Here is a 14313-nt window from a genome sequence, read left to right on the forward strand (position 1 = left end):
ATGAGATAGAGAGAGAGAGAATGAACTCAAGAGTGCCAGCATGGGCCACGTTTAATTTGCCCACATAAATTCAGCTTTAATCATGGACATCTCCTCTGCAGCATACGGTAGGTTCAACATAGAAGTTAAAAAACACAGAGGTCCTTAAATTTTGCTTTTAGTCCTCTTTCACACATGAGGACTTGAGTGAAAAATAATTTTCGAAACTTTCACAAAAAAAAAAGCAATAAACCAGCTTCTAGTCAGCGGACATCACCTTCATAAACACAGCGAGTCTGTTCCCTGAAGGTGACACTTTCCAAAAGCATTTACTGAAGGCCAGTGGGTTTCTATAGAAGTTTAATTATATTCCCAGGATTTATACTCCGGAAGAGAAAATTATAGTCCACATATCTCTAAGCTCTTCATTAAAAGCAAAGAGAAAATGTATAAATTTCTCCTTCAGATGTAATAGACTTTTTGCCTAATAAAACTGTATGTCCTTTAAGTTAAAAAATAGCTTACACTTTTGACAATGTATTTTGGAGGGGGAAAGTTTTAGCTTAGATGTTTCCTGAGCCTGAAAATTTATCCCCAAAATTATCATCTGATGTTATGATTATTTGATGGTTAACCAGAGCTACCAGGAAAATATTTTCATTTCTCTGATGTCACGGACATTGAACCACCTTTCATACGTGTGTTGACCAGTGGCGTAGCTCTGCAGAAAGGTCTACTCACACCCTTTGACCATTTTTTAATCAGGCTGTTTTCTTATTGTTGACCTGAAGAGTTCATTATATATACATCCAGAATATTAACTCCTTATCAGGTATATATGATTTGCAAATATTTTCTCCCGACTTGTGAATCCTCTTTTTTATTTTCTTGATAGTATGGTTTGCAGCACAAATATTGTTCATCCTCCTACAGCGTAACTTTTTTCTTTTGTCATAGATACTTTTGGAGTCACATCTAAAAAAACCGTTATGCAACCCAATGTCGTGAGACTTACTCCTATGTTTTCTTCTGATTTTTCTTCGTTGGTTTTAGGTCTTACATTTAGTCTATGGTCCATTTTGAGTTAATTTTTGTTCATGGTATGAGGCAGAGGTTCAACTTCATTTTTTTAATACGAATATCCACTTGTCTCAGCACCATTTGTTAAAAAGACGTCCTTTGCCCGTGAAATGTTTCGACACCAATGTCAAAAATCAAATCCTAAATGCAAGGATTTATTTCTGGACCCTCAATTCTATTCCATTGACCAATGTCTATCCATATGACAGTACCACACTACCTTAATTACTATCTTTGTAATAGCTTTGAAATCAAGAAGTGTGAGTCTTCCAACTGTTTTTTTCTACATTATTTATCTTGGGCCCCCTGTTTTTGCATACAAATTTTCAAGATCAGCTTGTCAATTTCTGCTAAAAACAACAACAAAAACAAAAAACAGGACATTGCTAGACATTCTGTTGAATCTATAGGTCAGTACTGAGTCTTCCAATCTATAAACATGGCCTGTTGTACATTTAAGATCTTTTGTCTTTCTTCAACAATGTTTTCCAGTTTTCAATGCAGAAATCTTAAGTTCTGTTAAATTTAGACAAGTATTTTACTTTGCCAATGCTACTGTAATGGGAACTGTTTTCCTAATTACATCTCACAATGTCAATTGCTAGTGTCAAGATACACAATTAGTTTTTGTGTACTGATTTTATATCTTCTGCAATCTCACTGAATTCCTGTTCTAATCATTGTTTTTAGTGGAGTCCTTTGGACATTTTATATTAGAGACGTCATCTGTAAAGAGTTTTGTTTCCTTCAGTACAATCTGAATGCCATTTGTTTCTTTTTCTTACCTAACTACCCAAACAGAACCTCCATGATATTGTTAAACAGGAGTGGTGAGAAGGGACATTCTTGTCTTCATTTTTGGTCAGTCTAGCTGAAGGTTTTTCAGTTCTCTTAATCTGACAGAATCAACTTCTGACTTTGTTGATTTTTTCTATCATTTTTCTATTCTCTATTTCATTATTTCCACGCTAACATTTATTACTTCCTTCTATTTGCTGGGTTTGGTTTATTAGCTTCTTAAGGTAAACGTTTATTGATTTCAGATTTTTTTAGACAGGTATTTTCAGCTCTAAATTTCTCTGAGCACTGCTTTAGTTACAAACCATATTTCAGTATGTTAGGATTTCATTTATATTCATTTCAAAGTATTCTCTAGTTTTTCTTGTGACTTCTTTGAAACATCATGTGGGAGCATACTATTAAGCTTACCCCTCAAACTGCAAAACCCCTCAAACTTCTCTGTTACTGATTTCTAACCTAATTCCACTGATCAGAAAAATATTTTTTCAATAAAGTTTATTAAAATTTATTAAAATCTTTAATTTCTTCAAATTTATTAAGGGTTGTTTTGTGTACGTTGCCTATGGTCTGTCCCAGAGAATGTTCAATGTATGCTTGAGAAAAACGCATTTTCTGCTGCTATTCAGTGGTATGTTCCAAAGATGTCAGGTCTAGTTTGTGGACGCTGTTGTTAAGTCTCGTCCTTCTGTGCTGATCTTCTGCTGACCTTCTATCCATCATTACAAGTGAGCTACTGACATCTCCAAAAGGGAACTGATTTCTCCCAGATTGTCAGTTTGTTCTTAATGTATTTGTAGACACTATCGTTAGGTGCATATACGTTTATAAATGCTGTATCTTCCTGATAGATTTACCTTTTATTAGAATGGAATGCCCCTCTAGGGCATACTGTTTATGAAGTTGTTTTTAAAGTCAGTCAAGAGAATAAAGGAGAAGAAATAGACAATTATATTACCACTTGTGTAGCTAAAAATTATGTTTCCCAGTGCTTTTGCACGTGTGCACATGATTGCAAGTAATTGTCTCGTGTCATTTACTCTCAGTCTCTAGAACTCCCTTTAGCATTTCTTGAAGGGCAAATCTGATGGCAACAAATTCTCTGCATTTGTTTATCTGAGAATGTCTGTATTTCACTTTCATTGAGGAAAAACGGTCTTGCTAGATATGAGATTTGGGGTTGGGATCACTTTCACTTTCAGCACTCCAAGTCACCCTCCTGCCTTCTGGACACCACTCATTCTGATATGTCTGCTGTTATTTTTTTGAGGTTTCCGTGCATGTGAGGAGTTGTTTTTCTCTTACTGCTTTCAGGATTTTTTTTTCTATGTCTTTGGCTTTCACTATTTTGAGTAAGAGCTATCAGGGTGTGGATCTCTTGTGGTTTACTACTTGATGTTCACTGATCTTGGGTGTGTTTATTAATGTTTTTCATCAAATTTCTGGACACATCTTCTAAAACTTTTTTTCTGCACTTTTCTGTCTCCTCTCCTTCTGACATTCATGTTTCATTGATATTGGCCACTTAATGATGTTTCACATTTTTCTGAGGTTCTGCCCTTTTTTTCACTTTTCTCTTTTCTTCAGATTACAAAGCCCCTATTGATTTACCTTAAACATAGCTGCTTTTCTTCCTACTACCACAAATCACTTGTTAAACTAGATAGTGGGTTTGGTTTTTTTTTTTTTTCATCTTGGTTATCGTACTTTTCAACTCCAAAATTTTTAATAATGTCTCTTTATTGACATTCCCAAGTTCATGCAACATTGTCATCGTACCCTCCTTTACTTCTTAGAAATAGTTTCCTTTAGTTCTTTGGAGATATTTAGAATGAGTGCGTTGAAGTCTATGTCTGTTAAACACACTATCTGGTCCTCTTTGTATGTTTCTACTGCTTGTTTGCCTGTTTGTCTTCCCGTATATAGGTCGCGCTTTGTTATTTCTTTGTAGTTCTCATATTGTTGATGAAAACTGGACATTTCAGATAATATCCTATAGCAACTATGGATATTGATTTCCCCTTCCTTGCCCCAGGACTTGTTTTTGTTGCTTATTTTTCACTTGTTTATTTTGGCCGGGCTAGCTCTGTGAAAGCTATCTGCCTCCGTGCGGAATCTAAGATTCCTGCACACATTCTTCCCCTATCATCTTAGCTTTCAGCCTGACTACCTAGGCACCATGTATTGAGCCAAATATTACTGTGAAGTCCCCCTAACCACGTAATGTTTTACCCTTAACGACCGTGTGCAGGGGTTGGGGTGCCTGACTCGGAGGCTACTACACAGTTCAGTTTACGGAATTTTCCCCCCGACTCAGCCACAACGGAACTAGTAACTTGGATTTTCTCGAATTGCATCTGAGAGGGTCTAACCATGAACGTGCACACAGCTTCCAGACTTTCAGGAATGACTAATATTATTTTCAAGCCTGGCTTTAGCAGTTGCCCCGGGGTCAAAGTAGCTCATAGTTCAATGTTTCAACAAAGGTGTGATTAAGACTCCTGTGCCAGTGAAGCTTCTTGCACTCAGTTTTGATGAGTCTGTATGAGATTGGGGGAATGCTTTCATGGCGTCCCATACCTTGCTCTGACTGCTACTTAGTGTGGACAGCCTCGCACAGGTGCACAGCCTTCCTGATCCCAGAGTTGACTTTGATCCCTGGAGGCTCCTTCTTGGCTTTCTTTCCTGAGTTCTCCATGGTTGCCTGGAATTGAGCTTCTGCAACAGTAGACTAGGGAAATTAGGAACGCCAGAATCCTTCCTCTCCTCAAGTAAAACCATAACCTGAGACGGAGCTGCAGGGAGAGAGATCTCTGTCTTCTCAGTTGTGCCTGCCACGGACAGAGATTCTGTAACACTGAGTTAGAGGTGGCTGGTAATGGAGTGGGCCAAGGCTGCAATATCACAGACTCTCCCTACTATTACTGAGTCTTGGTTGATTTTCTTGAATGATTGTTTCTCTATTTGCTTTATACCCTTAGGCCCACTGCCAGATATTTCAAATGACTGTTTTTGTATTTTTGTTATATTTTTCACAGTTAATTGCTGTTTTTCTGGCAAAAGGACCCACCAGACTCCTTGTTCTGTTGATCTAGAAGGCCCACCTCCTTTGTAAAGTAATACTTCAGATAGTTTCTAGTTATAATTAAGTAATTTTAAAAATTCTTATATTAACATTTAACACAATAAAAGCAGAAATGTTGGAAATCTTCATTATGAACACGGTTTTGAAAGAGGAACATAAATTTATATTTCAGTTGCAACAACAAAAAAATTTTAAATAAAAGTTTAGAGACATGAATAAGAACTGTATTGTTTTTCTTCTAAGTCTGAAACTTGTATCCTCAAAAAATCAGAAACAGTTTCCAGCTTAGGTCACACTCAAGTATAGCGTGAACTCTCCGACTAGTGTCACTTGTGTCACTTCCCACAGCGAATAGGTAGGAGCTATCATAATTATAACTATGTGAGTCTAATCAGATACGATTCTCTTTGCTCTAGGAAAATTTAACACAGAGTTGCTGTCCATGGTAAAGAAACATACATTCCACTAGGTAGTACCAAGACATCAGAAATCAACTTCGGGTGTAATTTATGGAATCCCATTCTCACTCTTAGTCTAATACAAGCCTAAAGACTTTTGACAGGACGAGAAGGACTCATACTCTCCTAAGGGAAACAAGTACCAATAGTCAGCACCCACATTCCTGAAACTGTCAGGAGCTTCCCACACACAGAAGAGTGCTAAAAAAAAACAAAAACAAACAAAAAAACCCAACCTGACAGATTTACTATGTTTTGTATTGCTTTAAGATTTTATTTATTTATTTGACAGAGAGAGAGAGAACAAGCAGGGGAACGCAGGCTTCCCACTGAGCAGGCAGCCCGACACAGGGCTCGATCCCAGGACCCTGGGATCATGACCTGAGCAGAAGGCAGACACTTAACCGATTGAGTCACCCAGGTGCACCTGGATTTACTGTGGTTTTAAATAAGTTTCAAGGAAATCTTTGCTTGTGGTGCTATTTTCAAAATGCATCCCTTAATCCTTTCTACATGTCTAAACAAAAGAAAGTCAAGGTCTACGTCAAGCCTCATCTCTCCCAGACAGCCTCCTGCTAAGTCCAGCCAGAGCGCTCTGTCCAACTCCCCCCGCTTACCCGAAGCACTTCCTCTTTGAGCATATGTAGAGTGAAAGCTGAAGAACAATTCAAGTGACTAGGCGTGAACTACTTCATACCAACTCTCATGGAGGCAGTAAGAAATTGGCCCTCCAGAAACTCCCTCTTCTTTACCAGAGTCCCTGCTGAAATGGATAAACCCTGTTCTCCTCCAATCAAGAAAGCAGTGCTCCCTGTTTAGTTTTCCAGGGCTGCCTGCAGTTGTAGTTTCTCTCTGTACTAGCAGTCCTGAGAAAAATGTTCTCCAATAACCCACTCTCAATTATAGAAGATTCTATAAATGACAAAAAAATCTCTCCTTATTTTTGCAAGGATGACTCTCAGCTTTCATAGATAATCATATTTAGGTAATGAAATTTAAGTGAATTTTCCAAACAATCATTGCTTCAATGCCTATAGATCATGGTAAACAGAATATCTCAACCATTCAATATCAATCCCCTTTCTTATACATCTAGTGCAAAAGAATCTTAGTATCATTATAGTACATAAATACAAAGTCCAAAAGAATTAACTTGTGGCATCATGATTAGGTTTTGTCTAATTTCAATGTATAATTAATCAAACATCATTTTCCTAATATGTAACCTAGCAAGGTCAAGGACCATTAATCTAATTATATTTCCTTTTTATTATGCCAGTAGTTTTTTGTTTTGTTTTGTTTTTGCCATTTACTCAGAAGTATAAAAAACAATTTTTTGGCTGAAAGAAAATTTAAAAATAGAGGTTATTATTTTTGCATTCTTTGAATTGATTGGGTATGCTCTACGAATAGTTATGGGAATAGCATCTTCAAAAAATAATAAATCTTTCAACATCTAAAACAAATCCAGATTCCACAAAACCTATGTTTGTCTAATTATAGCTTTGTATTTTGATGTGGTTTTCTATGTAAATACATTTTAAGGCTTGCAATAGGAATGTATTCTATTAAAAACAGATGTTATGCTGAAAGTTACAAAGTACCAAATGCTTATTATGTATCCCCAAAACAAATCTAAATTGTCTCATTATAAGATATTTCACGTTTTCAGACATTATTTTAGGTCTTCAGTCTAGATGACCGATACAACTGTCCAATTCAACCAAAACACACCCTTGCCAGCTGCAATAGGAAAAATTAGCATCAATAAAAAAACAAGATTTCTGCTACTCATAGTATCATCCAGTCTACACTGAAATGTCCAGTGATAACAGTAAAACATCTGCAATAAAGAGAGATTCATGAGTAAAATACATACCCCTTTTTCCTTTTCATGCATCAATATTAACAGCAGCAGACAGGATCTGAAGTACAGCCCAGATACTCTCCCCCAATGCCTTCTAATGGCAACTACTCTTCCGTGTAAGAATGGTTAGAAGCATTACATTAAGCACTTCCATATAGGAACATCTGAATAATGAATGCTTCTTTTCCCATTGTCATTATGGGTTTTTACAATACACACAAAACAGCCTTGCTAGAGGTCAGGTCAGCAAACACAATGGAAAGATTGAAGAGGATACCAAGTGTCTAATTCCTTAACATTTATATCTGTATTAAATGGGAATTCTAACAAAGCCTGTTACTACCTCCTCTTGTAATAAGTAGCAGATTTAACTATCTATTTTTCTAATCATATTCCCAGAGGCTGAAAGCCCAGCAAATATTTAACTATCATGACTTGTTTTTCTCTCCCATTCTCTGGGCAGAGCATTTTAATCTGATAAAGAGAAGAAACCCAGAAAGATATTCATTTGTGTTGCATTAAATGGCCATACAAATGTCAGTTGATTTTTTAAAAAAGAACGTAGCTTCTTCTTGCATTCGATCTTGCTAACTTCTACGGGTAAATCTGCAGTGTGGGGAGCATGGTCTTTCACAGACTTTTTAAGTATGATTAGACTTTATTTACTTAAGCCATATTTTACAGACATGGCTCCTTTTTATGTCATGGAATGTATCGAAAGTCTCATCACTTGATTTGGTGAGGTCTAACCCCTGTGCCTATGGACCTCCAACCAGTACTTATAAGCCACACAAGCAAATGACCCTAGTTCTTACTGTTTACAAAAGATTATGTGCCTCAAGTTCCCATCTCCCAAACTTTTATTTAACTGGGCCAACGTCATCTTCAGTGGCATCATAGTTTAGATACTTGTCAAAATCTTTTAGGATATGGAAGACTTTTAAAAGTATCTCCACATACAATTTTGTAAGTGTAACTAGTCATTTAAATATTGAGCATAAGTAAAAATCAATACAAATTCAAATTATTTTCTAGAAGTATCTATTCTGGTCTCCAGATAAATCATATATTCACACTTATATAAAATACTTCCCATCTTTATTTATCACTTAATGATCAAGAGCTCAGGCTCTGGAACCAGATGCAATGGTTCCGCAATGACTGGCATGTGGTAAACAAAGTACAGAATGCCTGTGATTTCTGGGGTTCCTGCTATCATAATTTGCACTATTATTACCATTGCTGTTGCTACTACCACAACTGTTGCCATGTTTACCAAAATATATTTGTTTATGACGTCATCTGACAGACCAGTAACTAGAAACTTCTTGGTGAGGCAGCTCTTATGATCAACTCTCACTTTTCTGCTCATTAACTCAGGTTAAACTCAACCTTTCATCGAACGCAGAAGATCCTGAGGTGACTTAAGATCATTATTGCTGGATTAGCCCAGCAACAGAGAAGAGACTGAGTTAAACATTTACTAGTTCTAGAGCATTCCTTAATGATGGACAAGTGTGTATGTACATCAGCATTTAAACACAGGCCTCATTAAAAAAAAACTGGTTTTTCTATTTTCCTCCTGATTTCTTATGAAACAGGGTTATTGTTGTTAAGTTAGCAGGTTGATGTTTCATTATGATGTGTAAGTGTCACACTCATTTGGTTAAGAATGATGTCAAATCATCTGATAAATACATATACCTTCTCAGCTTATCTCCTTCTGTTTTAAATTCTTTAAAATAAAGTAGAAAGAAGTCATCACAGAAATATATATATTCCACAAAAAAAAAGAAGAAATGCTTTGTTTTTAGTTCCTCCAGAAAAGAGGGTTTAGAAATACAAGATATTCATCGTTATGGCTCGAGTAGGTGTCCAGAGAGTAACTCTCTTTCTCCTCATGCCACACGGCAATGTGCCCAGCTAAAGAATGTTCTAGTATCATGCTGAAAATGTCTCTTCTGAGAAGAGTAAAAACAGCACAGGCACCTCATTAAATACCAGTGCATTGACCACAGTCTTCCTTTCAAGAAGAAGACAGATCACAGAAAAGTTATTTGGCTATTTTTAAATATTTAAAGAAAAACAGAACTTCTAGCTTCCATTGTATATAAGAAGAATTGCTTGAAATACCTCCATAAACATATGCCAGAGCATTAAAGGCTATTCGTTTCACTGGACATGAATCATGAGGTACCAAAATGTCTGCACATACCATCAGTATACATTTCCCATAAAAAGGGGAACTATTTGCATGTATCCTGAAAATACACTTTCCTTAAACAAAATTTTAAGTGTCTCAAGGAGATGGAATGAATAGATTTTTCTTCCAAATACAACTAAGTTAAATAAAACTAGGTTTCTTCAGTAATAGATCACTTCGCAGATTTTTTTCTCTCTCCAACATACAGAAAAAAGAAAGAAAGGAAAGGAAAGGAAAATCCTATCCTTCAAAAACCAGACCTGAAGTGCAGAGCTCAGTACGAGGAGTCAGGCCAAGGAGAGGCAGAACAAGCTTATCAGGAGTCATGGTGAAGACTATTCCATTAACCCTGTTTGAAGTTGAAGGTCAACCCTAGCATCACCATCCATAAGGGCTAGCTATGACATTGGCCAAGTCTCTTACCCATAACTTATAAAATGTTTTAGTGAGAGAGTAAGGTGATCGTGTTGAGATGATGTTCAGTACAGATGAACTGTTCATGTGCAAAGAGGCCAGCGGAGGCCAGCTAGCTGAATTTCAAGTCTTGATGATTTAAACATAAATCTTATTTCAGTAAAGCTAAAAACTGAATATTACATCAAAGAAGTCATGAAATCCTGGGAACTGGTAACATATGAAGCATCTTCCTTAGGCGTTCACTCAACAGAAAGTGAAGGAGGATGAGGAAGGCATCATTTGCCTTTCTGATCATTTCATCCCTAGACAAGAGACATCCTATGTCACATCTGCTCATTTGTCAAGTGACAATCCTGGCTGCTTCACTGGCCTTGATATGTCCTCTCTGTCCCTATGCCTTGCCCAGTTTTCCCACTTCTGACATAGTCCATGAGAAGAGGCAGGATCCAGACTAAGTGTGCCAGATGCAAATGTACTCTGAAAAGGATTTTTTTTTTATATTTATCTCTGCCAGAGAAAATGTGGCTTTCCATTTACCTTTATTCCCCTGAGCACTGCCACCTTGGCCGTACTGATTACTACAAGATGAAGGATTTTCTGGTCTTTAATCATTACTAGGCATAGTCACCGATATTTATAAGGTCCTCCTCCCTCAGTCAGAGGGTTTACTTTTAAACAAAATTTTAGTCAGTGCCCACAATATGCCAGGTACTAATTTACCATAGTCCCTGACCTAAGGTCACCAGATGCCAATTTTACTAGAATAAAAAATTCTGAAAAATTCAACTACATACTGTTTAGGCTTGCATCATTTTCAGAACAGTAGAAATGCCTGGAGTGGGCTACACATCTGCTCAACAAGGGGCTCAAGGAGTCTAGCTGTGCCATTCAAATCCATCCTTCCCGGGCTAGATCTGGCAGTATCCATGTAATGGGAATTGTCTGCTCTAAAATAAGTATTAATGGGAACAACTCTGGGTCACACTTCTAGCTACAACTTCCAGGTCAGAGGCAAAAATTCCATTGGTTGCCACTCATCTGGGAGAACAGTCCAGGAGAATACTGGGAACCTGCGGTCGCATTTGTCTCTCTCACTGTCCCCCAAGACTGAGCTGCCCGCCACTCTCTTGCCTCCATGCACTTTTTCACCCACCCGGCAAAATTAAGAAAGTCAGCCACTCCCCCATTTCAAGGGTGGATACCAAGAATAATATTTCTATCTGGAACTCATTATTGTGCAATGGTACTGTACTTTCCTGAGGGACCCCCTTGAGAAATATACAATATCATTTCATGATCAAGTCCGCTGGGTGGGATCAGTTGGGAAATGTTGCTTGGAAATGTTTTTCTCCAAACGCACTAATCTTTTTCTAACTCAAGTGTCCCAAGATAGATCCTTTGACCTAACACAGAACAGAGATGTTGTTACTTGATATAAGACTCTTCCATACGTCAAGTACAGTGTGATTATTTAGCTGGATTCTAAGGTTGTCCAATTCCACAAAACACCAAACAAATTACAGATTACAACGGACTAAACTTCTTATTTTCATTTGCCCACTTTTACCTTTCTTTCCATCCATACTAGTTCTCAGATGAATTTCAACCAATTGACAGTTTATTCTAGACAACTAATTCTACAAACAAGCAAGAGCTAAAATTTTGGAAATATGTATAATGAGGCTACAAATAAAATCATCAGGACATTATCACTTAGTAGAGACAATTATTTTTTGTTCAATTTGGGATAGTCTTATTTAACCACACGTCCTCAAATTCTAAGCTCTACTATCTGATTAAGGACTATGAAGGTTACACAGCCCAGAAAACAATTTCATTCTTTAAATACATATATATGTATGTATGTATGTGTGTGTGTGTGTGTGTGTGTGTGTATATATATATATATATATATATATATATTTATATATATTTGTCAGAGAGAGAGAGGGAACAAGCAGGGGAAGTGGAAGAGGGACAGAAAGAAGCAGGCTCCCCATAGAGCAAGGAGCCAGATGCAGGACTCGATCCCAAGGACTCTGGGATCATGACCCGAGCCGAAGGCAGATGCTTAACCAACTGAGCCACCCAGGTGTCCCATTCTTTCTTCTAGTGAAAGTTCATACTAATGCCTAAAATACTGTCCAATTTCAGGGAACACACAAGTACTCACTTGTTTAGCCTTGGTCTTTGTGATGGTGTCAGAAATAGGTTTTTTCCTCTCCTTCACAGCAGTTTTAGAAAATAATTCCTCAAATTCATGACAATCTATGGATGGCTCTTCAATCTTTTCCCAAATAAGTGAAGCACTGGTGTCTCTAAAGTTAAGCAGAAGACCAATGAGACCGCCGTCCAACCGAACGCGAAGACATCATCATGAGCATACACAAAAACGAAGAACAGAAGGAAAGAAGGGCAAGAGAGTAACAGAGGATGAGAGGAAGTCAGGGAGGAAGGAAGGATAGCAGGAAGGGAAGACAGGCAAAAGGAGGCAAAGAGGGCAAGAGGAAGACAACAGGAGGAAAGAATACCTTTTTTTTTTTTTTTAAGACTGCCACTCATTTTATCAACTTGTTGAGAAAGTTAAAATACCATCCATACAAAATGAAACCTTTGTCTAGAAAAAAATAATTGCCAGGAATTCTTAGTTATCAAGTCACTGTATAAAAACATAGAAGAAAAAACCCCTCAGTATAAGCTATAACGGCAGGAAATGTTGGATATCTCACAATTTCAACTTGACTCATCAGCTTGGTGGAGTATGCATGGGTTTAAAAGAGGAATTATTTTATAATCCAAGGTGGCATCCTCCCTCTCTCTACCACCTTCCTTCACCTCACTTTTATCTGACTTCAGACTGCAGGTTCATATCATACCACCTAAAGAGAGAAGACCTATTGCATTTTTTTTTTTTTCCGAAGCAAAGGAACAACAAAATAAAACAACTTCATAAAAGTATCTGGATAAAATGAGTTTGGAGCATGGTTTGAAATGATGTATCAGTGTCTATCAGTGATACGTCAATTACACAAAAATGAGCTGCAAAGTTAAAAGTAATCGAACTATACAGACTCTTCTCCCCTGATGTGATTCGGTGAAGAGAAAATTAATGTAACAGAGGAGGAGGAGGCCTGGTAAATGTCCCAGTCTAAATGCATGCCACATCATATAAAAAAAAAATTCAAAGATTCATGAAAAGTTAGAACAAGGAAGCCCAGGGAAGTTTAAAGAGCACATTCTGTCCCCTGCTGGCATATTCCTCAGCCATGTGTCACAGCACTGTCCCAGGGATCAGGGGACATCAGCTACAGATGATGCCTGGATAAGGATGGCACCAGCCTACCTGGTGGGAAGTATTCTTTTATAAATGTCATTCCCAAGTATGACTTTATGACTTGACAGTGCGTTACCGATTATCTACAGCAATGCTAGGAAATTCTCAAAACTCAATTATTTCACACATGGCATGCGGATATGTGGCTTTTTGTGTAGCCCATCTTGGAAGAGAAAGACTACTGCAAATAAAATGGAATAGTAAAATGAGACTGTGCCTTCAAAAAATGCAAAAAAGTCCATCTTGAGGATCTGATTTATATTTACAAGCTATTTTTCAGAGTGATGTTCTGGAACCAGACAATAGAGCATGCAGGCTAAGAAAAATACACCCCTCCATTTTTCCAAGATTGATGAGTAACTATACAGATACCTACATCTTATACACTGATATACATATGTCGTTTGTCTTAAACTCTGATACTTCTGGAGAAAAGTCTAAAATTTTAAATAATGGATACTTCACTAAATATTAATGTAAAAAAAATCTAAAGACAAGTTTCAGAACAGTACTTAAAAATACATTAAATTGTAATTTCCCCAAGAGTTTTAAAGGCAAATGTTCCCTCGTATTGACAAACTGTGCACAGAAGAGCCCCAATTCATGTTACCTTTTACTATGAAGTTGAATTCTCGTCCAATACAGAGGCTTCATGGGCCGACAAGGCTCTACTGGCTGCTTCCTACTCCCTCTGTCTTGGTTGAGCCCCAATCCAAACAAGCCAGCTGGCAACGGAGGAGGAAGAAAGCCACACACTTGTGGTGCTGATAAAGTGCTACTTCCAGCTTGAGGGGGGAGGGGAGGGCCTGATCCAGGAAGAAGAGGGGGTGGGGGAATACCTGTCCCAGAAGTGGCAGGGGGAGCTGGAACAGATGCGATCCCCATACCTGGCAGAGGAGGAGGTGGAGGAATCCCAAGTCCAGGCAAAGGAGGGGGAGGAGGTATTCCCATTTGGGAAAGAGGTGGGGGAGGAGGTATTCCTTCACCTGGTAGGGGAGGGGGAGGAGGTATTCCCACTCCAGGAAGAGGCGGGGGAGGGGGTATTCCCACTCCGGGAAGAGGCGGGGGAGGGGGTATCCCCACTCCGGGAAG

At 38.0% G+C, this 14313-nt stretch overlaps 1 protein-coding gene across 2 annotated transcripts in view; it reads right to left on the reverse strand.

Moving 5' to 3' along the window:
• Window positions 1-14313, reverse strand: part of FMN2 (formin 2) — a 358907-nt gene that overhangs the window by 235008 nt on the left and 109586 nt on the right. For both annotated transcript variants that reach the window (XM_032862943.1, XM_032862944.1), the window contains 2 exons: window positions 13832-14313; window positions 12061-12205 (listed from right to left, as the gene is read on the reverse strand). The exon at window positions 13832-14313 is cut by the window's right edge and continues 1047 nt beyond it. In XM_032862943.1, coding sequence (XP_032718834.1) covers window positions 12061-12205; window positions 13832-14313 — 627 coding nt within the window. The remainder of the gene's footprint in view (window positions 1-12060; window positions 12206-13831) is intronic.

This window comes from Lontra canadensis, unplaced genomic scaffold, assembly GCF_010015895.1.
Source record: "Lontra canadensis isolate GAN:19392208 unplaced genomic scaffold, GSC_riverotter_1.0 scaffold24, whole genome shotgun sequence".
NCBI classification, from domain to species: domain Eukaryota; kingdom Metazoa; phylum Chordata; class Mammalia; order Carnivora; family Mustelidae; genus Lontra; species Lontra canadensis.